Consider the following 26891-nt stretch of genomic DNA (forward strand, 5'->3'; position numbering starts at 1 on the left):
GGTTCGCTCAGAACTGGATCGTCGGCATCGCGCACGGCTCCATGCAGATCTGATGGAGCATCGGTTGCAGGAGATGCCGGGCCAGTCACATCATCACTCCCTTTCGGGCAACGCGATGTTGAACTTTTGCTTCGATCCAGACTGCACGTCTCTCCGCCTTGGTGAGCTGAAGAAAAATGAAAGATCTTACAGATAACGATATTCGGAGGCTTGAACCTTGCGGGCGGACTACGGGCTGAGGCTGCACGTTGTTATGTGAGGAGCGCGCTTTCGGAGGGTCTTTATGCACGCTGCGGCAGCTTATGCATGGGCACGTAGCGAGACCCCTGCCTACGGAGTTTACAGCCCTACCTGCGAATGGCTGCACCTCAGCTCACGACGCGTTCTCCCTCATCAACATCTCACTGGATGACAGGCGCCATGTGCCTGCTCGGCAAATGTAATCACCAACTCATCTCGCATGTGTGCGTGCAGCTTCCCGGGAACCCGCAGCGCGCGCCCCATGGCATTAACGACGGACGGCACTCGGCAGCCTCAGACGCCTCATCGCATGTCTGGTACGGCTGTCTGGCACCGGGTAACGTCCGAACTCCGCTCTCAAGTGTCAATACTAGATGAGGAATATGGACTACTGAACTATACTTGTTTTGTCCTAAAGCACCTGGAGGCGTTCCTCGCGAAAACGTTAGAATGGGTGGTGGCTGCCATTGCAATCTTAATTTCAGCTTTTCCAAGGACCACACCACACCCGTTGCAGTATGGGTCATCCCTAAAGGAGCCGCCGTTTCTGACGCCGCCGAGCCTCGATGGGCTCCTGGGCTCTGCTTTTTTACTTCATTGCAGGAACAGGGCCGTGCTCGCTAAGCCTCTCGCTTTTTGCAACCTGCGGGAGGAGTCGTCGATCTCCTGTCTAGGCAGTGCTGGCGCTCACCCATGTGGCTTTCTCTCGTCTGATATATGCCCAGGTGCGCCTCCACCTTCCGTTTACCTGCTTCCTGCATTTCGTTCGCATACTTGCATATCCTGCACTCGCGTATTGGCCGTTTGTGCCTACCACACTCCTTCTTCATTCGCTCTTTTTACTACTAGTAATCCGATCTCGCTCTTTGAAACAGTCTTTACCACGACGACTTTTGCTCTTTCGACATCTTTGCTCGTGCGTCATCGTTGCATACACCACCTCGCTGCATATCAGGAGTCGCGCTTTCCTCTTCGAGTATCCTCGGAGGGACCGTTCATCGCGAATTCCAACTCTAATCGTAATCTCTCCATGGCATTTGTCGCTTTGTGCTAGACACGTCTACACCGCATAATCGCCATGCGCTTTTCTGGTCACTACTTGGTTCTCTGTCTTGCGCTTGTTCTATGTCTTCAATTTGCGGTGGCAGCTCCTCATGCTGCTGTCCGTAGACAAGATGAAAGTCCTTCCGCAGAGTCAACGCGTGAGGCTCAGGACAGTGCGTCTCGAAAGCCATCTGCCACACCCACCCCATCGGGAATAATCTCTTCGAGTATCGAGTCTGAACGCGCTTCATCGACAGTAGCCTCATCGATGAAGCCCTCGGAGACACCAGCACCTAGCTCTGTCGATGATGTTCCTACTACTACTCCGTCCGATGGATCTTCACCAGCCGAATCTTCTGGTAAGTTATATCGTGATAGGTACATAAGATACAGCTAATCGTATGTTGTAGAAAGTGCCTCCGCGGATCCAAAGGACCCACTGCCCATTCACCCCAAGCTTACCCCCGCTATGGGTGTCACTGGAGTGCTATTGCTACTTAGTGGATTGGGATACGCCATCATTGGTATCAAGAACAAGTGGTATGTACATGTACATGCATCTACCAACCTATACTGACAAAGAGAAGGGTATACGTGTTCGGGTCTGCTGCCTACCTGACTGCTCTCGCTGTTACTGTCTTGATAGTATATTTGATGAATCCACCAGTCTCGGATGCCATTCAGGGAGCCTTCTTCGTGGCGGCCTTCTTTACCGGAGTGATCTTTGGTGTCCTGTCGTTGGTGTTTGCAGACATCACTGAAGGGTTTGGCTGCCTACTTGGTGGCTTCTGCCTAAGCATGTGGTTCCTCAGCGTCAAGGATGGTGGCTTGATCACCTCGGGAACTGGTCGTGCCATCTTCATTGGTTGCATGTCAGCTGGAGGCTACTCGCTTGCTTTCAGCCACTACACACGCAACTACGGTCTCATCTCGTCAATTGCCTTCTCGGGAGCCACCGCTGCTATCCTTGGTATCGACTGTCTGGCTGGCTCTGGCTGGAAGGAGTTCTGGCTTTACCTCTGGAGTAAGTTGCCGTACGTTATTCGCAGACTATTACTGACCTCCGCAGACCTCAACGATGACATATTCCCTCTTAACACTGATACTTATCCGGTCACGAAGAACATCAAAGCCGAACTGGCCGGTGTTGTCATCATTGCAGTGGTCAGTATCGTCTCCCAGATGCGCGTTTGGAAGATGGTCAAAGAGCATCGTGTAAAGACCGCTGCTCAGCAACTCGAAAGACAGGCGGATCAGGACCGCGAAGAGGAGGAACAAGGTCGCATTGTCGAGAACAACTTCCAGAAAGAACGAGCTCAATGGGAAGCCGCATATGGTAACGGACAGAACGTACCCGAGGCCAGCGTCCGATCTTCCACTTCCGATCCCAAAGATCTTACCCTTGTCCAAGAGAAGGAGGTTTCTCCCAACGACAGCGCGGTAACAGTCAACATGCCAGCTGGGATGATGCGATCTGCCAGTCACAACGCCAAGTCCGGCGCGACAGTCACCGTCGGTGTTCTCGACGAAGATGCCATTCAACAAATCGAACCCGAAGCCCACGCTGCTGAGAACGAAAAGGCTCTTCCGGAGGCTCCAAAGGACGACTCAAAGCCTACTCTAGTAAAAAGCAACAGCCTACGCCCCACAGCTCCGCCACCACCTCCAGCAGTCGTCCCACTTCCGTTCAGAGTCCCCACCGAGGGGGAAGCGCACAGCGACGACGACAATACATCTGTGTCTGCTATCCCCGAGACTGATCATGACGTCGAGGTGCCCGGGCGCCTTTCGAAGCGCGTTTCTGACGTCTCAGCAATGAGGCAACGTATCTCCAGGGACATCGCAGCGTCACAAGAGGCTTTGATCGGAACACGAGGTGATGAAGACGACCGCGCTTCGTCTATTGCCGCCACTCTGGACGATGACCTCGATGTGCTGTCCGTTCGTAATCTATCCCCAGTCGAATCACCAATCGGAACCGAGCACGACAACCCATTCGAGAAGCCTGGACTCAAGAGACAAGACTCTGACACAGTACCTAACCGGAAGAGCGTAGTGAACACGGTTGACGTAGTAAAATCTCTCACGACTAGTACCGACCCAAAGACAGCAGACTCACCCAAGGAACAGTCATTCAAACGCCGGGCTGATACTGTCATGTCCAGCTCCAAGGCCAGCAGCGAAAAATACTCCAAATCCACCAAGTCTGAAGAACTCTCCCAAGGCTCGCAATTGGAACAAGGCGGATCACAGGTCGGCAGTCTCACCGAGAACGTGATGCCAGAGAAGCTGTCGAAGATCGCCCTATCCTACCGCACGAACGAGTGGGCCAAGCATCTCGAGGCTGCCGAAAAGCCAGATTACGAAGACATGTTCCTGCCCTCGTCACCTGGTATCATGCTCGCCGACGGATCAGAAGAGAAGCCCACACCTGTCAGTGACGAGCTTCTCTACGAGAGCAAGCGCGAATCAAGAAGGATGTCGACTGGCAGCCGGACGCAAAGGAACAGCAGCCAAGGACTTCGACGCAACACCTCGACCTTCTCTCAGGAATCACTCGTCAACCAGCGATCATTGACCCACTCACCTTCCATTGCCTCTCCCCAGGTCCTCTCGCGATCCAACTCAGCCATAAGACTTGATACTCTCTCGCCCCTCCCCAGCAACACCTTGCTGAGCAAGCGCGAGAGCCTTATCAAAAACCGAGCCTCAGCTCTGACACTCACCCCCCAAATGTCTTCGCCCAACCTCTCCCAGCGTGGCGACGATGAAGACATGACACTAGCCCAACGCCGCCAACTCCTCCAGCAACAACAACTATCCCCCTCCCTCTCGCACCAACCCTCCCTCCGCTCCCCCGGCCGAACGCCCCCCTCGACCTCCCAAAAATGGCAAAACAAAGCGTGGGCCACCAAAGGCGCCCCCGCAGGCTTCGACTCGCACCAACCCAAACGCTCCTCCAGCGCGCAATCCGAGCAGAAGCGCGAGCAACTCTACGCCGGATGGCGCGACACGATGCGCGACATTGCGCCGCCGCAGCAGACCGCCGCTCACATCGTCGAACAGCAGCGTGCAGCGCTGTTGATGGAGCGACGCCAAAAGGAGCTGGAGAAGCAACAGCGCGATATGATGCAGCAGCAACGCGCCAGCCAAATGGATAGCATGATGCGCAGTGGCCAGATGATGGATGCACACCGCGAGGCAATGAGGAAGATGCAGGCGAATGCCAAATGACACACTTAGCTGTGAAACTTTCCTTTACGTTTTTCTTTCCCTTTTCCCTGGATCACGATACGATGCCGTGAGTGAGAGTCGGCGGGCTCCGTACAAAAAAAACGACGTATTTCGGTTTGTCTGTAAGTAGGTAGTTATATAGTTGTTGCAAGAGCCTTTGAGCTCTGCGGGCGGTTTGGTCAGGTCATGATAAGCTAGGATTGGGACTGGGATATCGATGAACAACGCGAAGGATATACCATTACATGAGGGCGGGACATTGGTGTTTTTATTTTACTTATATACAATTCTGAGGTACACACGTATCTTGCAGCTAGTAGCAATACGAGAGTAGATGAACCGGCATAGCGACTTTGTTCGTGAAATGAATAGTGTGTGCTTTATAGATCGGCAATAATAGGACGTGAATTATTGTTATAAGGGTGTTATACCCGGGATTTGAGAGGTATAGTCGCCGTCTACACTCCATACACGGCGACGATCCTGGATAACGGGAAAAGTGAGGCTGGAGGGAAAATTACTATTACGACCTACGTCGCAGCCACAACCCACCGCAACTGTGTGGACCACCTCCCTCTCTCTCCACTCGGCAACCTGCAAACAGCCGGACGTACACCAAATCGTCACAGCACAGACAAGGCGGCTGACATCATATACGGGCTAGTCATCGGAAGAAAAATCCAAAAAAGGGGTCGGGTCAACACACGGACGAACACTGTCGAGATGAGAGCAGGTGCGCGGATCCCGACGACGCGGTTCTGGGTAAAGGGCTGACAGGGCGCGCCGGGGGGAATGTGGCGCGTGGGTGGGTAATTGGTGCAAGGGATTTGCTACTCATGGGTATAACCGTGTGAGATAGATGGAGGGTTAGCATTGAGAGGGTTGACTAGGGGTGTGCTGGAGATGGAGATGGAGATGAGCATAAAGTCATGCAATTGTCAGCGATGAAGGCAAAGACTATGTCGATGTCGATGACGATGGGCGATGGGGAAGGCGAGTCTGGGGATAGAGAGTGCTTAGTCGGTATCGTGGCGCAGAAGTAGTTCTGCTAGACGACATTGATTTGTGTTGTGAAACAGGGCTGGGCTGGTGTGTACTCGAGGCGTCCGTCGGCTTGGTGCCAACGTCATGGTCACGGTCATAGTCAGGGTCAGCGACAGCGGAGGCGGACGGCGGATGTCAACGGTGACGGCAGGCGTGGGTGTGCCCGTCAACGTGTGGTAGTATGAGAGGGAATGCATGTCGAGCAGGGCAATGGATGGCTAAGATTGCCATCAGCGTCGTCAGGAGGATGGGATTGTCGCTGGTCCGGCTGGGTGCTGCAGGGCTTAATGCAGGCACAGTGCCTGGGGATGGGTGTGCTGCGGCAGGGGTCAGCGTGATGCGACAGGGCAGTCATCAGCCTGCACAAGCCATCAGAGGAAGGCGCTTTTTCACGGAGCCAGGTCTGCGAGGTGCCCAAGTTGCGCCGGACGAGGCGGAGGCTCTCGTGTCGTGTCGTCTTTTGTACAAGAAGAAGGAAGCACCCGCCGTCTCTGTTGTCCCCTTTCGTGGTGACGCCCCTCCTGCTGCTGCATGCGACAAAGTTTATCTCCATGGCCCGTTTCTGTCTCTACTATTGCCAAACCCGCCGTGTGAGACATTGACACATTGCCACGAACACGGCGACCACGACACGGCCACGTCCTGCCTTTAACAGTCCAGCACCCGCAGCACACATCGTCCACCATTCCGCCTCCCCCGCTGCTGTCTGTCACTCTCCCCACCGTCACCGCTGCTCTGTCCCTCGCCCCGGCCGTCGCTGCAGGCCCAATGCTGCAGTGAGCATGGACCACTTGCCCTTGGGACCCCTAAGGAATTCACCACCACCACCCACCACCGCCCGTTCACCACCGTCACGACGACGACTCCACGCCCGCCCTCCGCTGCTTACCCGCCGCCTGCTGCGCCGCCAGTGCCTGCCCGCTGGTCGCTGACGAACCGCATCTTCAACCTCAACCTGCGCGCGCTGTACCAGGGCCCGCCGCGCCAGCCCGCCTCGCGTCTCTGGAACCCCGTCAACTCGTCTCCGCGCACCCTCCAGATCCAGAACCCGCCCCCAGCGCCCCAGGCCCTGCGCCCGCTGCGAGACGACCACTACCCGAATCTGCCCATTGAGCGCGACTTTGAGACTGCTGCCAGAGAGGACGGCCGCGACGAGTACCCGCTGCTCTCGCTTCCCGAGCGCCGCCTGAGTCGCCAGAGCCCTGTGCCGAGCTCCCTCGCCGTCCAGCGTTCCACGGGCGAGGACAGCATCAGCGGTCGCACCAGCATCGCCCTTCCGCGTGATCGCAGGAGCCAGCCGCCCACGCAGCCGCCCACTCCAGGCCTCGCCATGGCCTCTGCCGCCAACCCCAGGGACAGTGTCTCGCCCGCGCCCCATGCCGACAAAGACATTGAAGTCGGCCGCAACAACCAGCCCGTCGGCCTGTCGCGCGTCTCGCTGCCCGGCTCCGGACGCACCTCACTGCACTCGAGACGGTCAGGGTCTGCAGGTGACGACGACGCCGACGCCGTGTCCGAGTTCCCCTGGGGTCCTTCGCATCCCTGCTTTCCTCATCCCAACCCGCATGTGCCACTCGATTCCGAACTATACAACACGACGCGCATCATCCGCATAAAGCGCGACTGGATGATGAAGGGCGACCTGGCGCCGACGTTTGCCAATCTCTACCCCGAGATCCTAGACCCCCTCGTCACCGAAGACGACTTCCGGATACTCATCAAAAAGATAAACGATACCCTCGTCGACGCCTTCGACCCATTCACCTTCCGCGCCTGCCTCGACACCGTCCTCGGCATCGCGACCTTCTGGCTCTGGGAAGATGCGGGCTTCACCGGCGTAAAAAAGCAACTCGCCGACCTCGAGCGCTGGATCGAGGACTGGAACCGCGACATTGGGTCCAAAGAAGCAGTCCGCATAATCCCATTACGGCGGACCGGATACCTGACAGTGTGTATACCAGAAAGAGCCAATAAAACTATGTTAACTGACTTTTCGTAGCTCGACGTCCAAATACCAGATCCCCATCTCGGCCCTGACACAGGCACACGGCCGCACACGCAAGAAGATAATCACCCTACCGAAGCTTCACACCAGCAGCAGCACGATCAATATCTACCATACCCCATTACACCTACCCTACAGGTTAATTCACAACCTACCATCATCGAAGCGCAGTCATAATACCATACCATACCATACGTACAGTACAATACAATACACCACAATACAGAGCATATGAGGAGACACAGTTCAAAAAAGGAACGATTCACGGGGTTTAGCGGCATATTGGCATTTGCATTGGTCGTTTGAGGCGTTTGTCGGTGTCAGTCAGTTTTGGTTCTTGGGTCTGCTTGATTGGTAGGGCCAGGCATTCCGGTTGCCATCTTATTCTGTTCTTTTTTCTTACTTTTCTTGTTGTAAGAAGTGTTGTCACGACCTGACCTACTACACAATATCTGCGGCGACGCAACCACACAAGTCATAATGTTTCCTTTTTTCATCAGATCTAGGGTCTTTGTCATCGTCGTTGAGATCGTGGTTGTTTTTTGCGCGATCGTTTTCTTCCGAGTTTCTTTCCGATACCCTGCTGCGAGATGCGCTGTTGTCGGTGCGCGGTCTTTTGTTTGTTCGGTTTGGTCGAGCAGTGTGTGTGGCTAGACGGACCGGACCAGACTGGGCGATGTGCCATAGAGTGTGGCGCATGCATGTACTATATCTATTATTACCATTCCTACTACCATTCCCACCTTCCATTTTCTCACTAAGATTCGGCGTTACTCACTCCTCCCAACAGTTGAGTTGAGTCGAATACTGCCTTGATGCTGCAAGGTCTAACTGACTCGACATCTCGCCTCACGTCAAAGTTCGCATTGACGCCCTTTCATCTCGGTACTGCCAGTCATGGTCGCGAAGGCTTGCATGACGTGATTGACAGTCACCCTGGCATGTGTGTGTGTTTATGCGTTTCAGGATCATGACGCGTTGCTGGACTGAGTTTTGAGGTGGGGATTGACGCAGGCAAAAGTTTAAGTATTGAAGGTAGGACAGGGTTGGCAGGGAGGTGAAGGGTAAGCCGAAGTTTTTCCTCAGGCAGGGGAAAGAGGTGGAGCTGTTGGGGTGTACTAAATATGGATCATGGAAGGAGAGGACGAGAGGGGAAGAAAGGGAAAGATTGGTGGGGTGAGCGGAAGAGTGGCTTGGAGGGAGGGAGTGAGATGTCTTTCTGTCTGCATCTATGGCAGCGGGATCGTGATGAATTAGGAAGGCAGGAAGGCGGAATCTTGCGAACTCGATGTTGACGCGTGGGCTTGCGTGATTACTCCTCTGGTGTCCTGCCCCATGAACTCCCAATGAAATCTTCCATCCAATACACTCTCTTCCTTCTCCCTCTCTTCACTCATTTGCTAACCATCCACGGCCTGACATGTAAACTCGAACTCTTCCTTATCCTCTCACTCACACTCGCCGCATCCACACTACCCTCCTCGCTCCTACCTTCTTCGCGAACTGAACTCATTGGACGCGTTGTGTCGGCGCTTGATCGCCGGATGTGGCTGCTGTGTGGGTTGGCGATGGGATTAACGATGGGGTTAGGGGTGTGGTGGTCCGGGTTGGTGGATAGGTAGGAGAAAGAGGATATTGAACGCCGGCGGGGTGGAGGAGGGCCGGGAAGTGAGGGGGTGGTGTTGGTGTTAGGATAAGGGATAGAGGTAGGGGAGGTGTTCAAGTGAACGTTACGTGTAACGACACGCCTATTCGATGTCAGTGACCAATCGACCAAACAGACACATACCACACCCAATCTCCCTCCGCCTCCACCACACCACAAACTCACCGATTCGCAGGCAGCCTAAAACACGGATGCCAGCTTACTCTCTCCTTCTGCTCATCCCTCCCTTCTCCATCTCCAGGCCCAACAACCCAATACCAAACCGCCCACTGCCCTTCCTCGCGCATATCCCTCACCGTCTTCCTCACTCCATCATAAACCTCTGGGCAAAACGCGCGTGGGATAGAGGCGTTGGCGTCGAGAGCGCTGGCGGGAAGCATGGCGGGGACGGCGGCGTGGGAGAGGTAGCGCCAGGTTAGGTTGAAGATGATTTCTCTTTCTGTTGATGAGGGCTCTTGTTGCATTACCGGCGATTTTTTTTTGAATCGGGTTTCGGTAAGATTGTCTTCAGAAGGTGTACGTCGTTTTGCGTGAACGTTTTCAACGGCAAAAGCTATACGAGGAGTGAGCGTATGTGGTAGTGTGAGGTTGTGGGGGGTAGAGTGAGAGGTAACGTGTACTGTGCTGGCAGGTGGAAGTGACCTGTGAAATCGAGAAAACGGATGTTGGTTGAACACTTAATGCAAGACAAGGCAACCGGTCTTTCGCAGTGACTGGGGGAGTGAAAACTGCAAATCTTTTCTCTTTGGCAGGTCGATGGGAAGACAGGACATACGTCCTTGAACATTGTGGTCTATTCCTCCTGGGTTTGAAGGTCGATTTACAGTGCTGTATGTAGGGAATCTACCAGGCGCTTTGCGACGTGTGACTTGCACGTAGGAGATGGTGGAAGCTTCTAAAATGCGATACCAGTTGTCCACCAAGTATCTCCACGATGCCACCGTACGAGCTGTCCGCTCCAACACCACCACCCATCTCTTGCATCAGGCCCGAATCCCAGTCCACGGAACAGAGAGACAGGAATGGGTTCGAAGAGCCAAACGCCCGCTTGAGCAAAGTCGTCGCAGAGAAGATGGGCCGTGTAATAAAACCATACGTGGACGTACAGGAACGTCCATCCTCGCTTCAGCCAACTGGGCAGATTACTCTCCAGTCCAGCCGACTTCGCAGCTTGAGTCAACGCAGCTTCAACAAAGATCCCCACAGCCTGCAGCAGGAAGAACGCCATCGGACCCCTCACCGGCCTCGTCTCCCCTATAGCAGTATAACTTCCACTACCATGCACATACCCACTCAATGCAAACGCAACAAAAAGCTGCAATGCCTTCGCACCAACACTCCTCTTATCCCACCCCGCCACCTCAATAATTTTCCGACTAGGTTCCTGGAACCCAAACCGAAAGGTCTGATGCCACCAATTCCCCCACCAGCCCGCGAGCCCTTTCTCCAAGACAACGCTGTACGGCGCCCACGTCTCAGGATACATCCAGGGTTCCGCGCGGGCGCCGAGCAGCGAGGGGGAGAGGAGGCCGTTGAAGAAGAGGGGGCCGAGGGCGAAGACGGTTTGGAGCGCGTATTTTACGGCGAGCATCGAGAGGACGAGGTGGTATGTGTGTGTTAGTGCCGGACTGCTTGTAAGCCATGAGGGGAGGTGGCTTGGTGGTGCTCTGTCCATGCAGCCCCAGAAATAGGGATCCCACATCATTGTTGTCTTTAGGGCGTCGAGGACTAGGTAGCCTTTGAATAATCTCCATGAGTTTTGGCGGAGGAGTTCTCCGCGTTCTGTGAATTGTTTTACTTGGCCCGCGTGGGTTTTGTAGGTGTGCTTTGGTACGGTGGACTTGGAGTTGGTGTCGAGTTGCGTTTGTATGGGTTTGGGGGGTGGTGGGAGGGCGGCGATGCGCCAGTTCCAGCCCATGCCACGGAAGTTGCAGAATATATCCAGCACCCAGTCTAGGCGCTCAATGAAGGGGCGGAGGGGGTAGGGTTGCCATGCGTATTGGCCGTGACGGTCTCGTGGCCCGGAGGAGCTGTTGACGAGGTCGTCTTTTAGGGTCTGATTCTTAACACCCTGATCTTTGTCGGAAACTCCATCCTGCTGGGTCATCTCTTTCTGTCGATGTGGATCTGACCCGAAAACGCCTTCGGTCCTCTCAATCCTCATGAAGTCTGTCTGTGCATCGTTGCACACTATGATGGCGCCAACCCATGCTATACTCCATGCGTTGACCAGGCCGATACCCAAAGCTGGCGCTACAGCTCTCGCCTTTGTGTATAAGTTACTGTAAGTTGCAAATCCTGTAATCCATGCAAATGCCAAGTATCGTCCTTTCTCAAGCCACGGCCGATTCTGATGCGGAATGAGAAGATATATAATAACAAAAAGTGCACCAAGGGTCCCCCACGGATATAAAAAAGGTTGGTATTCCCCAGATGCGATAGCTTTGTCGTACTGAGCGTGGTAATGATCTAATAAGTCGTGATGCGAGCGTGGCCACGGATCCGAGGATTTGAACAGCATGCTTCACAGACGGAACAAGAAGCAGTACAGAAGTAAGAAACGAACAACATAGGAAAGAAAGCAACAAGACTAAGCACTAGGAATCACAAAACAAACCAACGTGGCGCGAAAGCTCATGACCTTTCAGATGACGCACTGCATCTTGCGTTCGCTAGCTGACGCACTAGGCCGGAAGAGCAATGGCGCTGGGCTGCGGGCGCTGCAACACCAAACCTTTACCATCGTGATATTGCCGGACTGCAGCCGCCACAAAGTGCGATTACCGTATCCTCACCCCAGTCCCTCTCTATCAGAGTGCGAAGAGTGCGAATAGACCGTCAAGATGGTGAACATTACGGAGAAGATCAAAGAGTGGGATAGCGCCGAAGTTTTGATGTGGCCTTGCGCTAACGCCCCGCCAGGATTGAGGATGAGATGAGGAGGACGCAGAGTGAGTGTAACAGTGGTTTTCTATAATGGGACTCGGGCTAACTTTATGCAGAGAATAAGGCTACGGGTATGTCTAAGCAGATTTCAGTCTATTGATACTGGATGCACTGTGTATCACGTGCTGACATTCAAGTACAGAATACCATCTTGGTCTACTGAAAGGGTATACTATCTATACTCCTTTGTATAATCTCTGTGCTAATAACGCTACAGAAAACTTGCCCGTCTCCGCGCCCAACTCCTCGAACCCGCTGCAGGTGCAGGTTCCGGCGGAGGACAAGGATTTGATGTATCGAAATCCGGAGATGCGCGTATTGCACTCGTTGGCTTCCCCTCGGTAGGAAAGTCTACCTTCCTCTCCAGAGTCACAAAGACGAAATCGGAAGCCGCATCATACGCCTTCACCACGCTTACGGCGATTCCTGGTGTGCTTGAGTATGGTGGTGCTGAGATTCAGGTCTTGGATTTACCGGGTATCATTGAGGGTGCTGCGGAGGGCAAGGGACGAGGAAGACAGGTCATTAGTGCTGCGAAGACAAGTGATCTCATCTGCATGATTCTTGATGCTACGAAGAAGGCAGAACAGAGGCGATTGCTGGAAGCTGAATTGGAAGCCGTAGGTATCAGATTGAACCGCGAGCCGCCGTAAGTTCACTTCAACTCTTCCCGTTATGACATGATCTCATCGGCATACAGGAACATCTACCTCAAGCCCAAAAAGGCCGGCGGCATGAAGATCAACTTCCAGGTCCCGCCGAAGCATCTCGACGAGAAGATGGTCTACAACATTCTCAAAGACTACAAGATGCTCAACTGCGAAGTCCTCGTCCGAGACGAAAACGCAACAGTCGACGACTTCATCGATGTCATCATGAAGGACCACAGGAAATACATCAAGTGTCTCTACGTGTACAACAAGATCGATAGCATTGGTCTCCCGCACTTGGACGAACTGGCACGAGAGCCGCACACCGTCGTCATGAGCTGTGAGCTCGACCTCGGCATTCAAGACGTCGTGGACAGGTGTTGGGAAGAGTTGAGACTTATTAGGGTGTACACCAAGAGGAAGGGCAATGACCCAGATTTCTCAGAGGCGCTCATTGTACGGCACGGAAGCACGATCGAAGATGTTTGCGACCAAGTGCATCGGACGCTGAAGGAGACATTCAAGCATGCTCTGGTCTGGGGTGCGAGTGCCAGGCACGTGCCACAGAAGGTGGGCTTGGGACATGTAGTTAGCGATGAGGATGTTGTCAGTATCGTGGCAAAGTAATTGTGTCGTCGAAGCCAGGTATGGAATAGAGACGAATGAGCATCAGCTGTATACGGCTCACAAGAGGGTCTGCCGAGACCGCCTAGATCCAAATCTTTCACGCCACCAATAATTGACCATTCCTGCTACCAGTCAAGACAAATGCACGCCACAAAACGCGCAATCACGGTTTGTAAGCGCAAGAGTGGCGTGTCAACCGTGCTGTGAGCGTCCGAGCATGTTCCGAGCATCGGATGAGAAGATCTGATAAGGGGCAGCCTCTGTAGGGCTGTCAGTCCACTCTCGGAACCAGCGGATGCGTCGTTTCCGTCACGCGAGATTGCGATGCGTAATCACGTGATCCTCTCTAGTCGGCCGTCTTGACGCTTGATTGGCACACCATCCACGGTTGAGGAACCAAAGCAGTTAACATGGACCCTGGCGGCATTTCCCTCAGGGACGCTTGTACTCGGGGCGCCGAAAACTTATCGCCGATAAATGGAAGCGTTGCCGTTATTACCATCTACTTGAACAAGAGCATTCGCCTCCCCACATTCGTTTATACTCTACCCAGATACTCTGCTTTCTTTGCATTGCTCTCATTGCCCGTCTCTTGTTGTGCGACTAGGTGAATCGTCTGCATTTTCTGCGCCCGTTGGTCCTCCGAAACATCACGAATCGCAAGCCTTCCGTACCTGAATCCACGGGTCGCCGAGGCATCCCCTCGCCCCAGCCCGAATAGCCATGGACGTCGTCCTCGAATTAGCAGACACCTTTCTATTCGACCCTCTATACGCAACGCTCCTTCCCGCTTCCACACCCTCTTTCGTCGGCAATGCAACGATTTCGAGCATTAGAGAGGAGCCCACGGGCTTTGTCGTTCCTCATGCGACCTGGCAGTACGAGCCCTCGACACAATTCTTCTCCGTCACACCCTCCAAGTATGCCTACATGAGCCAATGGACACGCGACGACTGGCGGCGACAGGCCCTGTCCTTGTACCTCATCACATGGTATGCGCTGCCCCAGCCTTCTACGCAATCTTCCTCTAACAACTCTTCAGGCTCTTCGGTGTCCTGGTATATTATGTCTTCGCAGGCGCCTCGTACTTCCTCGTCTTCGACAAGTCGACCTTCAACCACCCGCGATACCTCAAGAACCAGATCAAGCTCGAGATGAAGCAAGCCAACATCGCCTTCCCCATCATGGCCATCTTCACCGTGCCCTGGTTCCTCCTCGAAGTCCGCGGATACTCCAAGCTATACGACACCGTGGACCAAGGCCCAGGGCTCTGGTACAACTACCTGCAGTTCCCGCTATTCTTCCTCTTCACCGACTCGGCCATCTACTGGATCCACCGCGGTCTCCACCACCCCCGCATCTACAAGCACGTCCACAAGCCGCATCACAAGTGGATCATGCCGACTCCCTTCGCCTCGCACGCTTTCCACCCCGCCGACGGTTATGCCCAGGGTCTTCCCTACCACGTCTTCCCCTTCCTGTTCCCGCTATCCAAATTCGCATACGTCTTCCTCTTCGTCTTCGTCAACATCTGGACCGTCCTGATCCACGACGGTGAATACGCGCACAACTCGCCCATCATCAACGGTGCTGCCTGCCATACCATGCACCATCTATACTTCAATTACAACTACGGTCAATACACAACACTTTGGGACCGCCTTGGTGGAAGCTACAGGAAACCCAACGACGAGCTCTTCCAGAAGGAACTCAAGATGTGCCAAAGCGAGTGGAAGAAGCAAGCCGAGGCCGTTGACAAAATGGTCGAGGAAGTCGAGGGTGACGAGAACGACCGCACATATGCTTCTGAGACGAAGAAGCTCCGCTAGACGTTCCTCCCGGCTGCATAATACTGCAGGTGGGTTGACCCTGAGACGCCGTTATGATTTGGGTGGGGGTTAAGGTGTATATATGCTTGTGCGATCGCAGGCCGATGTCCATCGGCTACCTCTTTCTGCGTGTACATACCATTCTTCGCGTTCGTTGCATCAAAAGTTTGAGTATAGCAGTCTGGCTTTGCAGAGCAAAGCCCTTGTTTGTAACATCATAGAACTTAGGGAGAAAGAGTCGCCTCTTGGAATAGTAATAGTAATATGGTCGACATGCAGCATTCAGGCCTACTGATCTGAGTTGTTCGTGGTAGTGTGCTTAGAAACACAGTTCATCTTTGACATATTGGTAAGCTTGACCCCTCGTTGTAGGAAGCGGGGTATGGACCTTAACACTTGGCTGTGCTCAGCACGCCCTACGAGCACGTTTGTGTGGGTCGTGTACAGGATATGGTAGTACGCTGACTATATCCATCTCTGGGGTGATGAATATATAGTCTCTCGAAATCTTGTCGTAGAGGGACATATACCAGCTGCCGTGTTTCCAGGACGTGGTCACGCAGTATTGTCAACTTATCGAATTCAAAGAAGGAGAAATAGTTTACGATACATATACCAAAGTCTCGGTGAGAACATACATACTTCTTATCCAGCATGTCTACACATATACTAATATCTTCTCCAGCACGACCTCTCTCCCTCACCACAATGTCAACACCCATCCTCGACCCCTCTCCCTCTACCACCACTTCTCCTATGATACAAATAACAACCGTCCACGCCGAAGGCGAAGTCGGCGACGTGATAACCTCGGGCATCCCGGACCCAACACACCTACCCAGCATGTACGCCAAACTGCAATACTTCCTCAACAATGCCGACCACTACCGGCAACGCCTCATGCAAGAGCCGCTCGGTCGCGTTTCACAATGCATGAATCTGCTCCTCGCTCCCTGCGACCCTTCCGCCGACGCCGGCTTTCTTATTCTAGAGAGTGATGAGTATGCGCCTATGAGCGGGAGTAATACTATTTGCGTTACGACGGTGCTGTTGGAGAGCGGGATGTTAGAGATGAAAGAGCCAGTGAGTGAGGTGGTGTTGGATACAGCGGCGGGGCTTGTGCGAGTGAAGGCAGAGTGTTTGGGGGGCAAGGTCAAGAGCGTGGAATTTGACAACGTCCCTGCTTTCGTACAAGAGCTAGGTCTTACAGTCGACGTCGAAGGTTTAGGCGTCATCGAAGTAGACGTAGCGTGGGGCGGCATGTATTTCGTGCTTGTAGATGTAGAGAAGCTGGGTCTGGGTCTGGCGGTTGAGAATAAACATGGTAGACAACTGGTGGAACTTGGTCAAAGGATTTTCAGAAAAGTGAAGCAGGTTTATGAACCTGTTCACCCGGCGAATGAGCAGATTAGGGGCGTTAGTGCGATTGAGTTTACGGGGCCGGTGCAGAAGGAGGATGAAGATGGGAGTTTGAGCGCGGTTAATACAGTGGTGGTGAGCCCGGGCAGGTTCGATAGGAGTCCTTGTGGGACGGGGACTTCTGCACGGATGGCGCTGTTGTACGCGAAGGGGTTCTTGAAGGTTGGAGAGAAGTTTACTCATAAGAGTATTGTGGGTACGCAGTTTCAGTGTAGTATTTTGGGTACGACGAAAGTAGCGGGTTATGAGGCGATCCTACCGAGGGTCAAGGGGAGAGCGTGGATTACAGGATACAGGCAGGTTTTAATGGATAATGGGGATCCTTTTCCAGTGGGGTTTAGGGTTGGAGATGTTTGGGGGATGGAAGAGTGAGAGGTGGATGGGAAGATGGAGAAGTGGGGCTGATGGGTGGATTGGAAGACAAATACAAAGACATTGGTGAGAGTATGAGCAGCTGGGGTCTTGAACATTGATGGTATTATATATGAGTACTGTGCTTCAATACGTGTTGAGATTGGGAGACGGGAAGCAACGGATGCATCCACAGTGTTTCTCTCTCCATGAGGTGGCGACAGTGCTAGAGAGTAACACGTAACCAATTAGATTTAAGTTTGTTATTTGCAGATGAAGAAGAAGATGGTTGGAGCCTTCACACTTCCGATGCTAACAAACTGTGTACAGTGACTCTTGCACTACATGTCGTTGCAGAGCAGCATGTAGCGATATATCCGTATTACGAACAGACTGCATCCAAGAACATGCGCCTCAGTAAAAGGAAATACTCTCCCGTCTACATTTCAAGAGGCTGAATGTGCTCTTCACCCAATCTTGTCATGATTATGCGCTCGGGGAAGCCGAGCCCCAGCCCCTTTCCGTAATAGGCACATTTGTCAAGCGCTAGCATACCTAGGTACACTTCGGAACTACGGGCCACCTCGAAGTCCTAGATAGGTTTTGAAGACGGGAGAAGCAGCACCAGCAGTAGCCGCCCATCTCTCAAAATCGCGGGGCATCCTCTTCTCTCCCACAACTGCCACCCTCTCAACGAAAGTGCATCGCGTCACGAGCCTCGCGCACGCAAAACCAGCGGTGAGAAGACCAACACTTCGCTATGTGCCTCCCAATTCCAGCGCCCAGCCTTTCCCAGGATGCCCTCGCTAACATGTACCAACGTTGAGAACGGGACCGAGGCGAGAGGATGCGAAAAAGCAATTCTCACCCACACCTCCACACACCAACTTCCTAAATCGGACTGGGACACCCGCCACACCACAAACTTGCCTTTCTCACCGCTGTGTGGATCAACGTACTGCGAGGCTAGCTTCTAGGTTACCGGATGTGCATTTACATGGGTGTTAATCGAGCTGAGCCAAGGGCTGGTTGGTTTGATTGGGATATACGTTTTGCGGGGTGAATTGCTGTGGCGAAGTGTATCTAGATAGCTGAGAACGCCCCCCAGTTTCCCGCTAGCAAGTACGGGTACCATGGGAATGCGCATCTTATGACAGCTACCAATGCCACGGGACTGTCATTGAGAGGAGAAGATTGAATGAGGGTATTAGCGTTGACAAGTCTTCTCATCGAATGATCACATAGTACGTGTCCTGCCAGTTGATTGGAGCGTGCAGAAACACCCCGGTACCATGGCGGTACATGGCGAGATCATCATGAAGTCCTTCGTTGTGCATCGGTGTCACCGATGAGACACGTATCTCTTGTTGGTTAACTCTGCTTCACGTATCTTGGTTCAGGGTTAAAGTTTACTCGCATTAGTTAAACTTTAACGACATGCTCGAAGGGAGTGAGTGGCGCACGGTCTCGCCTTGGACGTACATGATGGTAAACGGTGCACCCGCTGTAGCTTGTCGGATTGGGCTTAGCATATGGTATGGAGCGACTGATGCATCGCATACCTTGATACATGTACATTGTAAGGTATCCTCGCAAGAAAATGCTCGCCCTGTTGCATGCATGTACAGATATATGCGCGGTGTCATCATCGTGTACACTACAGCTGGTCGGCCGTGAAACGAATTTGCCCGCTTCTTGCCCCAATAGTCGTGTTCTTGGGATTGATGCAAAGCTAGGAGATATCCCGGGTGAGAGTCGGCCTATGGTGAGCTCAGCTTGCATTGATTGTTCCTATGCCTAAATGTAAGCTATACTACTTTGCGAAGACTGTATTGCTGTGAAACTACTGTTTTTCGTGACAGAGGTCCATGTCGTGCTGTATCTGATGCAGTGCCATTCCTACAACCGCCATTAGAGCGTCCTCGCAGTGCTAGCGATGCTGCTGTAATTTTCATAGCAGGATACTGAAATACGGATAGTAGTGCAGATACGCCGCTGAGGCTAGCTTTGATACTCGGTACGTTGGTTGGAACCGGCGGCGCAGTGCTATAGAGCGGCTCTCCAAGATAGGTAACTGCCCACATACTCGATGTTTACTATCCAACCCAAGCACTGCAACACGACTGAGGTTTTATGAAACGATACCCTCCCAATGTTGAAGACGTTACGTAGAATGCTTCTAAAGCCTGTTGTGGAAGTGTCGCGGAAGAATCGATCGACGGAAGCTGGTCACCCGCTCTGAAACCTGGAAATGAAGCTGCACAAATGATATCAGCCACCAAGGGGACGAATATTGATTTCGACAAGATGCGCCTCAATCATCTTCTAGGCATTTTCCGTGAACTCTATGGTGATGCCTGAGCACAGTCGTGAACCAGATGGCGAGGAAGGTGCACTGTAGAGCGCGTCGTTCGTTTCGGAGTGCGATAATCTTCCTGAACACACGAAATGTCGTGAACAGATCGTATGATTCGATAAAATTCCCGGTAAATTCGCTATGATAGTAGATGCAGGTGTTGGCTTTACAGCTCTGAAGGTTGACACTTAGGCGTGGTAGGTGCTCACTGACAGATTTGACGTCTACGCTTCGGGCGACTGATATCGCCTGTTCTGCAATCCCCTCTCGATTGGGTGCGAGACGTTGAACATCATAATGTCACGCGCGCTGGACTAGCCAGCTGATTTTCGTCCTCCATATTGGTCTCACAGCCACTCAAACCCCACGCTTATGATACTTACGTTCTCGCCAAGTACGACGTCGCTCTCCAATGTTCCTCGGCTGAAGTAATACATCTCTACATCCAGTAGGTCCAAGGCCCGTTCCGACCGGCCTCCTGCATAATATGCAGGTCTGCCTCGAAGTAACACGATACTCTGACTCTCATAATTCCCAGAAGCCCGTTATCTGCATGCAGCATGCTCATTCGGAAAGCTGCTGTGAGCATATGCGCACGTTTTCATATGCAAACAGGGCGCCCTGGCTCCCAATATCCTCATGTTTCACTCGTACCCAAACGGTCCATTAGGGCAAGATAGCAAGCGCTGTACGACTGCGCTTTTCTTTGCTACATAGAGTTGAGATTGCAGGGAGGCTGAACTGGGTCCACCGGAGGCGCCCCCTGTGAGGAAAAATATAGACGAACAGGCTCGGGAGTGGCAATAGTGACGGACGGGAAAGCAAGACGTACGAGAACGACATCGGCATGCAGAACAGTCCAGATAGTCTACCGAACATGAAGCGGACAAATGGCAATCTACAATGCAGCGGAAGATGCATACAGACGGACATGTCCGAGACCTTCATCTCTCTGTCAAAGTATGGAGAGCCGAGGGCCGGGGGTGAGGCGCCCACGACACCGTGTAACCTTAAGAATAGACGTGGTTGCCGGAAGAGCTGGAACCCATGGCCGAGCTATCCTCGTATTGTCACTGAGATGCCGCAAGTTTTCAAGCTAGGTACACGATCCCGGCCCAATAGTAGAGCAGGTGTACGTATGTATGGCGGTCTCGAAGAGGACGTGTTCCACCTTATTCGCGTGTCAACTCTTCGTCTCGCCTAAGCACCAGCAATCTGACAGGACACAGGTGAAGGTCACTCACCTGTCAAAGTGAGACATGCGTCAAGACAATACGAGCAGATACGTACCAACAGAGATGAAGGCGTGGTATCTGAGGTTGATGCGCCATGGGGCGTGTGTCGCGTACTCACGGCGAGTACCACATCCGCTGCCCGGCCTTCCCATTTTCTTCGATGACTCCGCGTTTAAGGTTCAAGTGCTGTGACGAGTATGCAGACAAAGTCTTCCGCCACCATACAAGCCCTGCATCTGCTCTGAAAATTCTCCGAAGAGCACCGCAGAACGATATTGCAGGCGGCACCTGCGATTCGATGCAGGATGAAAGGCTACCCAATCTAGCGAGCTGTTTTATGCCGTGTAACTTTGCGTATGTTTCAGACCACACGTTCTCAGCGCGTGAGTGGGGATACACAGTCATGTGTCTGGGGACGGGTACACACATTGCATATGCAATGTCCCAAGAGAAATCTCAGGGTAGAACGTGTGGGTTAGATCTTGCAGTGCTAGGATCGGGATGTATGATGATGAAAGTGGTCGGCTCCGCGGATGCTGTCATGATGGAGCGGACCTGTAATGGTGTTTTCCTATCTTCCAGGGCATTTTGTGTGCTTGCTGTGAGGAGCATGCATCTGTGGCCTCTTATTAGCCATTCGTCTCGCCGTGGCGACCAACATTCAGCGTTCTGGCCGGGAATACGGCGTATGTTTGAGTTTCCGTCAGGCCCACCGACGAGTTTTGCAAAGCCGCGTCAATTCTGGAAGCTGCCTGACCCGCTTTGATTCGCGTTCGTGTTCTCAAGACCTCTCTTTCGCATAGATTTACCCGTAGTACGCACGACTCAGATGCCTGGCCACTGAGACAGGCCAGCTCATCAACAAGACATAGAGTTTGCCAAAGTCGGCGAGAGCTACATCGACTGACTCGAATTACCATGTTCAGGTACTCCATGGGTAACAAAAGAGGGTCCCGGCGAGACGGTAAGCTGCTTCCGGAAGATTTCAACCGAGCGAGGCAGGGGGTGCGAGCTGAGGACCGGCATCTTGACGAGAGCAGCGGGAGTGCCCCTCGGCCCTCGCAGGGGCTTCCGCGGTCCTGGTCCAGACAACAATGCGCGCTGGAAGCGACGACCTTTGCGACCATCTGCGAACGCGGGCCAACGTCAAAAAACAACCACAGTGACATAGGTAGAGAACGAAGACCGTGCGAACGGAGTACGTTGTTCCACGTGTCGAAATGAGGACGTTGACAGAGTGGAGGCGAGAGGGTCAAGTTGGAGGTTGGGCGCGAGGCAGCGAGTTGTGCGCTAGCAGTGACATGACCGCTGACAAGCACGACCTTGCTGCCATCGAGACGTCGACCAACAGTTTGGCCTCCCCGCGCTCCGTCGACGTACCCTCAAGTTTCTGACCTTGCAAGCAGATGCGTTGATTTGAAACGCATCCTTGAGTCCAATCAATCTCATCACACCATATTCAGTCCATCGAGAATCGATGCCTCGGTTTCTTGAAGCCCGGGGTGATAGGCATCCCACCCCACGGCCTGTTCCAACTCCCACTCCAATCCACATCAGCATCGCACCCCTATCCATGTGCTCGCCCAATGCGACGAACTTTCCTATCATGAGGCCTCACCAAGGCAAGCCCAATTTTCGCGCAATGTTGGCGGGCCTACGTCATGGCATCTTGAATTCTGGACCTGCGTAGACACACGGATCGACAATTAGGAGAGCGAAGATCGTACCCGATTTGCGGATATAACCCCACACTCGGATTCAGTGTCTGTAGCCACGCAGCGCGTGTAAGTGAGGCTTCGGGCATTTCTAGCTTAGTCGCACCGTATTCAACGTCATCCACGATTCAAGCCGGCGAGGTTACGTACCCTGATCGTTCCAGACAATGGCCAATATCATTTGCCTTCGTGAAAGAGTGTGAGGACGCCTTGGAATCCGACGCATAGCAGCCCAAAGATGGTGCTATTGGTCGCTTAGCGATCCGTCCTACATCCTCTTCAGAACGCCTGCATACGTCTGGGTTTGGGAACCTGGTCTGCGATCTGGGGGCGGCGGAAGCGTGGGATGTACATCTCTTGACTTGCCCAATTGCGCTTTATCCTCCCACTGTTGAGCCGCGGAGAAGCTCTGCCCATGATGCGATTGGTCGGTGGGGTTGCTATCAGCCTCAGTGAGGACATGGAGAGGTGGTCGGTTTTGCGACGAGGGAGACTGACTGGAAAATTGGGCCATAAAAAACTGTTCATGAATCTTGAGTGTATCAGTGCGGTCCACTATGGGGCACTCGGCCTTGTGCAAGCTTGTAGGCACTGCGCGGCGCATCACCTTAGGCAGCTTGCAACCCACTTACTCGCGCCAGTGCGTAGTTTGTCGGCAATCGGCGGCAGTGAGCCGTAGCTCAGAAACGTCAGTTCCTATCTTGAACTCTACAGGCATGGACAACCCAGCTAAAATTAAGGTGCGTCTGGGCGTGTAGCTAATGCAATTACACCACTCGCATGTCAAGCTACTGAACCTTCAGGTGCAAATCTAAGCGAAGGTTGTTGCAAGCAGAAAACTGCGGTGAATGGGTTGGGCAAGTGGCCTTGCATGTTGCATGACCAACTAGCCAGTCGCATACCATCCAGCCGTTCAACAGCGGTTGAGCGGTGAGTCATCTTGCACCACACTGGATTCTGTTAATGTTTGAGGGAAAATGAGAAGGAGAATGCTGACTGGGTAAATAATTGTTCTTTATGTCATAATGCTATTCTATTCGTACAATGATGCGTGCCGGGGTATGCCAACGACAGTAAAAACCTTTTGCGACCGATTGCCAAACAAGCGTACATGGAATGAGGATACATGAGGTGCTGAACGCCAAACGTGATGGGCGCACATGAAAAGGCATAACAGACATTACTGATGCAGCGTGACTATGCCATAACGCCCGTGTAAACCAAGGAGATGAAAGAAAAGATGCGAATGTACCCTTCGCTGCGCTAGCTTGGGTACCTATCACCCGTAACCCCGATGACCGCAAGGTGTCAGCGCCAATATCCAAGAACTCCCACTAATTCGACCGAAGTTTTCCAAAGTGTTCAAGCGTGCTCAGTACATCATCCGCTCTGGAAAGACCTTGTCGTCGTAGCCATTGCCTTGGGGCTGATGGTAACCGTTGTGCATTGGTGCGCTGAAGTCGTATGCGCTGTCTGCCCTCTGGATTGGAATGGTGTCAGATGACATCGAAGAGCAGCGGCTGCTACGATCACTGCTATGTTGATGGAAAGAGCTGGCGTAGCCTCGAGACATGGAAGCCATTGGCATGGAGGCGTAGGAAGAAGGGTATGAGGAGGCAGATGCTGACATGGCAGAGATGCGCCTATCCTTGCCACGGCCTTTGATGCCCTTGTTGGAGTTCTTGTATAGCGATGCAAAGTACTCCCAAAGCTCCTTGTCTTCTTGAGAGACGTAGTCTCCTGGGTTGATGGTCGCAAACTTAGTGGTAAGATACCTAAGAGTAGCGGCGTGGAACTTATTTTGATGCGACTAAAGCCGGTCAGAGATGTTGTGAAGGCACAGGATGCGTGAAACTAACCTTGAGGTTGCCTAGTTGGGTGAACTGTTTGCCACAGTCGTCGAGCTTACAGCTGAAAGGCTTGATCTGTTGGTGGACGATCTTGTGTGCGCGCACATTTCCCCGTTGAGCAAATGTCTTGCCACAGATATCGCAGCTGTACGGTCGCTCTCCAGTGTGTCGTCTCTCGTGTGTCTTGAGGTTACCTAGTTGCGAGAAAGATTGACCACAGCCGGGTGCCTTGCAAGGAAATGGCTTGTCGCCGGTGTGGGCGCGAATGTGGATCTCAAGGTGTGTCTTTTGGTAAAAGCTCTTATTGCAGTTGGGGACGGTGCACTGGTAACGCTTCCTTGGCTTCTGAGCAGTCTTCACTACGTCGTCCTGTTTGATGGTTAGCGAGGTCAGGTCGGGTTGGGTATCTCAAGGGAAGACCACATACCTTCTGCTCCGGTTCTTGGGGCGGGTTTGTTTGTTTCGCCTGGATAGCCCTCATAAGAGTGTCCACATCAGTGGCGAAGTTCACGCCACTGCCTTCGGTAGGCTCCGACGTTGATCGTTTGCAGTCAGATGTAAATGACTGATCGGCGTACATGTGACTATGGCCTGAATGCGCTGGTGATGTGCCCTCGGACTTGACGTTGTGATTGAAAACATGTCGGACATCTGGCAGGGTGGGAAGCGGCTGGACGTCATGGGAGGAAGCGTATGAAACGGGATGGGGCATCGCTGGCGGGTAGTATGAAGGCTGCTGCATGTTGTATGGGTTTACCGAACTGGGGTCGTATGCGAACGCTCCCGCTTGGTATGGGACCGAAGTAGGGAGGGCATTGTTTTGGTAGAGGGGCATGTTGATGTCCATGTGGTTTGAGGTGGGTTGGTAATCGCGAGAGACTGGAGCGTTGGTGACATTCCTGGAGTTGTCGTAGGGAGGCATGATGTTGGTGAGATGCATATTGGGAATGTGCATAGATGGTTCCCGTCGATCTTGCCAAATTCCAATGTTATGAGATGCAACGACAGTAGCCATCGTAGATAAGAAGGCTGGTGCCACGGGGTGGGCAGATGGGATGCAAGTGTGGGCTGGGCTGAGAGTTGTCGGGAATAGGTCTATCAAGTGTACAATAAGACAAAGTGGTGGAGATAGAGAATCAGATGACGTGGGAGTGTTGTGGACTTGCTCGATCGATCTGGCTGTGGTATGGGGGAGCGTTTGGGGCTTTACATATGAATGGGCCAACTCGATATACTACGACTCTGAGCATCCCGCGAAGCAAGGATGGCGTTTGTTGTGGATCCAGTCGAAGGGACTAGGGTTAGGAGCGAGCATGGTTGCAAGAATGACAAGGAATATCGCTCTCGCATGCAGCCAAGAATTACTGGGGTGGTAGTTTAGTGGAAGGCTAGCCAGCAGAGAATGATGGATGTACGGGGCACAGCAGCCGACCAGGATGCAGTCTCAAGGCGGAGCCGGGGTATGGGCCCCAGGTGTGAACGGACGCATGGCTTCGCCGTCTCATGTGCAGTGTGGGGGTTCCATAGGACAGGACACTCAAGCCACACCCCATCGGGCGATACATTGATGACCGCCGACAGTCAACCGTGCGGGCCACCCAAGAAGTCAATGTTGAGGCTCTGTCAACATGAAGGATCAATTGTGAGCCTTTGCTTCGACGGCCCGTGGTGGATAATGCGGAACTCAAGGCTCATCATGCAACATGCATGACCTCAAAATGACCAAATGAGGTGTATAACCCTCTGCGCAATTGCTTGACGAGGTACGGGTCCTCGACTGGGCCAAGCCGAAATCCCAGTGAGGATCCTCGCATGCTGGCTTATCGTGGCTGGCAATTTCTTGGGTCGTCGGCGTAGTGTGAAGCGCGAGTCCTTGTCTTCCGTACTTACACACGTGGGTGCAGATACGCGCTATTGCGTCCGATAATCGACGGCGGCGTGGCGGACGACGCTTCTTCCCGGGGCGTTGACGGGCCATGATGAAGCCTACTCTCGCCAATCATCGGTGTTTCCACACACTTTCATTACCTCCACCTACGAATGGAACGTCTCAAACCCGAAGTGCCTTAGGTAATGAATGGCGGCGCCCGGACGCAGCACTGGTTAGATTTTGACGTGCCCTAGTCTGTATGGGAGACCCAGCTTGTCATCGGGGAAGCAGACGGGTATGCCGCCCCACTTCGGCTTTGTTTCAAGGCTTATGAGGTCGGGCATGGTGGTGGTCGGAGCTGAAAACAGTCGCAATTGCGATGCAGATGTGATTGTCGACTTCGATTGTGTTTTTTATGATCGACGTGCTGGAATAGCATCACGGTTCTCACAGGGTCTCCGCGCGCAGAGGAGCGGAGAGCGCAAGGTCACGTGGCCCTTATGCTAAGCCAACTTCGGCACTAGCCCTAAACAACTGCTCACGCGATTACGGCAATCTTGCAGTAAGACATTCATCCCACTCGACCGGTTGCTTGGAACCTTCCCGAGCTATTGGGTCCCTTCATCTTGTACCCTCTCAGCTACATTGCTCCGTCTTCAATCTTGCCAAAGGTACCCATGATCCCGCCTACCTAGGCAGGTGTATATTTGCTATTGACGCCCCTGCGTTACGGGCGATCACATTTATTGTTACCCGCCACAGCCTGTGGCCCAACAATGAGTTCAGGACTCTCGTGGCGTCCCAGTCGCC

The 26891-nt window shown here is 53.2% G+C and overlaps 9 protein-coding genes across 9 annotated transcripts; 6 read left to right on the forward strand and 3 right to left on the reverse strand.

The window, feature by feature from the left end:
- Window positions 1-1043: 1043 nt before the first annotated feature.
- BKA58DRAFT_206486 (uncharacterized protein) lies at window positions 1044-4675 on the forward strand. The gene is made up of 4 exons (XM_046165953.1): window positions 1044-1643; window positions 1695-1824; window positions 1872-2308; window positions 2354-4675. The coding sequence occupies exons 1-4, from the start codon at window positions 1319-1321 to the stop codon at window positions 4516-4518; spliced, it is 3057 nt and encodes a 1018-aa protein (XP_046023197.1). The 5' UTR covers window positions 1044-1318; the 3' UTR covers window positions 4519-4675.
- Window positions 4676-6113: 1438 nt separating this feature from the next.
- BKA58DRAFT_441551 (Golgin subfamily A member 7/ERF4 family-domain-containing protein) lies at window positions 6114-7744 on the forward strand (the record flags this gene model as incomplete). The annotated part of the gene is made up of 3 exons (XM_046173828.1): window positions 6114-6152; window positions 6218-7510; window positions 7562-7744. 3 exons carry the CDS (start codon window positions 6114-6116, stop codon window positions 7742-7744), a joined length of 1515 nt encoding a protein of 504 aa, XP_046023198.1.
- A 1167-nt stretch (window positions 7745-8911) lies between these two features.
- On the reverse strand, window positions 8912-9912 carry BKA58DRAFT_206441 (uncharacterized protein). Its single transcript, XM_046165952.1, has 3 exons — window positions 9399-9912; window positions 9039-9315; window positions 8912-9014 (listed from the first exon to the last, which is right to left on the reverse strand). Exons 1-3 carry the CDS (start codon window positions 9695-9697, stop codon window positions 8961-8963), a joined length of 630 nt encoding a protein of 209 aa, XP_046023199.1. The 5' UTR covers window positions 9698-9912; the 3' UTR covers window positions 8912-8960.
- Window positions 9701-11859, reverse strand: BKA58DRAFT_206812 (membrane bound O-acyl transferase family-domain-containing protein). The gene has a single exon (XM_046165956.1). The coding sequence runs from the start codon at window positions 11752-11754 to the stop codon at window positions 10129-10131; it is 1626 nt and encodes a 541-aa protein (XP_046023200.1). The 5' UTR covers window positions 11755-11859; the 3' UTR covers window positions 9701-10128.
- Window positions 11860-11976: 117 nt separating this feature from the next.
- On the forward strand, window positions 11977-13707 carry BKA58DRAFT_388187 (P-loop containing nucleoside triphosphate hydrolase protein). Its single transcript, XM_046170624.1, has 6 exons — window positions 11977-12105; window positions 12156-12184; window positions 12236-12250; window positions 12322-12346; window positions 12397-12828; window positions 12880-13707. The coding sequence occupies exons 1-6, from the start codon at window positions 12077-12079 to the stop codon at window positions 13454-13456; spliced, it is 1107 nt and encodes a 368-aa protein (XP_046023201.1). The 5' UTR covers window positions 11977-12076; the 3' UTR covers window positions 13457-13707.
- A 362-nt stretch (window positions 13708-14069) lies between these two features.
- On the forward strand, window positions 14070-15610 carry BKA58DRAFT_207038 (uncharacterized protein). Its single transcript, XM_046165961.1, has 2 exons — window positions 14070-14448; window positions 14499-15610. Exons 1-2 carry the CDS (start codon window positions 14180-14182, stop codon window positions 15283-15285), a joined length of 1056 nt encoding a protein of 351 aa, XP_046023202.1. The 5' UTR covers window positions 14070-14179; the 3' UTR covers window positions 15286-15610.
- Window positions 15611-17412, forward strand: BKA58DRAFT_207026 (proline racemase). The gene is made up of 2 exons (XM_046165960.1): window positions 15611-15911; window positions 15971-17412. The coding sequence occupies exon 2, from the start codon at window positions 15994-15996 to the stop codon at window positions 17074-17076; it is 1083 nt and encodes a 360-aa protein (XP_046023203.1). The 5' UTR covers window positions 15611-15911; window positions 15971-15993; the 3' UTR covers window positions 17077-17412.
- Window positions 17413-20550: 3138 nt separating this feature from the next.
- On the forward strand, window positions 20551-21602 carry BKA58DRAFT_207057 (uncharacterized protein). The gene has a single exon (XM_046165962.1). The coding sequence runs from the start codon at window positions 20741-20743 to the stop codon at window positions 21410-21412; it is 672 nt and encodes a 223-aa protein (XP_046023204.1). The 5' UTR covers window positions 20551-20740; the 3' UTR covers window positions 21413-21602.
- Window positions 21603-23399: 1797 nt separating this feature from the next.
- BKA58DRAFT_470842 (zinc finger protein OZF) lies at window positions 23400-25421 on the reverse strand. Its single transcript, XM_046175205.1, has 3 exons — window positions 24639-25421; window positions 24221-24580; window positions 23400-24171 (listed from the first exon to the last, which is right to left on the reverse strand). Exons 1-3 carry the CDS (start codon window positions 25224-25226, stop codon window positions 23734-23736), a joined length of 1386 nt encoding a protein of 461 aa, XP_046023205.1. The 5' UTR covers window positions 25227-25421; the 3' UTR covers window positions 23400-23733.
- Window positions 25422-26891: the final 1470 nt, after the last annotated feature.

The sequence above is a fragment of the Alternaria rosae genome (genome assembly GCF_020736505.1).
Source record: "Alternaria rosae strain MPI-PUGE-AT-0040 chromosome Unknown BKA58scaffold_7, whole genome shotgun sequence".
Taxonomy (NCBI): Eukaryota; Fungi; Ascomycota; class Dothideomycetes; order Pleosporales; family Pleosporaceae; genus Alternaria; species Alternaria rosae.

Bases quoted from the DNA above. Each gene is read 5' to 3' on its own strand.
- BKA58DRAFT_206486 (XM_046165953.1), top strand. From the start codon at position 1,319: ATGCGCTTTTCTGGTCACTACTTGGTTCTCTGTCTTGCGCTTGTTCTA. The intron at 1,825-1,871 runs GTATGTACATGT...GACAAAGAGAAG, and splicing joins ATTGGTATCAAGAACAAGTG to GGTATACGTGTTCGGGTCTG. The intron at 2,309-2,353 runs GTAAGTTGCCGT...TGACCTCCGCAG, and splicing joins GTTCTGGCTTTACCTCTGGA to ACCTCAACGATGACATATTC.
- BKA58DRAFT_207026 (XM_046165960.1), top strand. From the start codon at position 15,994: ATGTCAACACCCATCCTCGACCCCTCTCCCTCTACCACCACTTCTCCT.
- BKA58DRAFT_470842 (XM_046175205.1), bottom strand. From the start codon at position 25,226: ATGGCTACTGTCGTTGCATCTCATAACATTGGAATTTGGCAAGATCGA. The intron at 24,581-24,638 runs GTATGTGGTCTT...ACCATCAAACAG, and splicing joins CCCAAGAACCGGAGCAGAAG to GACGACGTAGTGAAGACTGC. The intron at 24,172-24,220 runs GTTAGTTTCACG...GACCGGCTTTAG, and splicing joins CCCAACTAGGCAACCTCAAG to TCGCATCAAAATAAGTTCCA.
- BKA58DRAFT_207057 (XM_046165962.1), top strand. From the start codon at position 20,741: ATGGGGCGTGTGTCGCGTACTCACGGCGAGTACCACATCCGCTGCCCG.
- BKA58DRAFT_207038 (XM_046165961.1), top strand. From the start codon at position 14,180: ATGGACGTCGTCCTCGAATTAGCAGACACCTTTCTATTCGACCCTCTA. The intron at 14,449-14,498 runs GTATGCGCTGCC...ACAACTCTTCAG, and splicing joins TCCTTGTACCTCATCACATG to GCTCTTCGGTGTCCTGGTAT.
- BKA58DRAFT_206812 (XM_046165956.1), bottom strand. From the start codon at position 11,754: ATGCTGTTCAAATCCTCGGATCCGTGGCCACGCTCGCATCACGACTTA.
- BKA58DRAFT_388187 (XM_046170624.1), top strand. From the start codon at position 12,077: ATGGTGAACATTACGGAGAAGATCAAAGA. The intron at 12,106-12,155 runs GTGGGATAGCGC...ACGCCCCGCCAG, and splicing joins ATTACGGAGAAGATCAAAGA to GATTGAGGATGAGATGAGGA. The intron at 12,347-12,396 runs GTATACTATCTA...ATAACGCTACAG, and splicing joins CATCTTGGTCTACTGAAAGG to AAAACTTGCCCGTCTCCGCG.
- BKA58DRAFT_206441 (XM_046165952.1), bottom strand. From the start codon at position 9,697: ATGCAACAAGAGCCCTCATCAACAGAAAGAGAAATCATCTTCAACCTA. The intron at 9,316-9,398 runs GTGAGTTTGTGG...GACATCGAATAG, and splicing joins TTTAGGCTGCCTGCGAATCG to GCGTGTCGTTACACGTAACG. The intron at 9,015-9,038 runs GTGGATGCGGCG...AGTGTGAGTGAG, and splicing joins GTAGGAGCGAGGAGGGTAGT to AGGATAAGGAAGAGTTCGAG.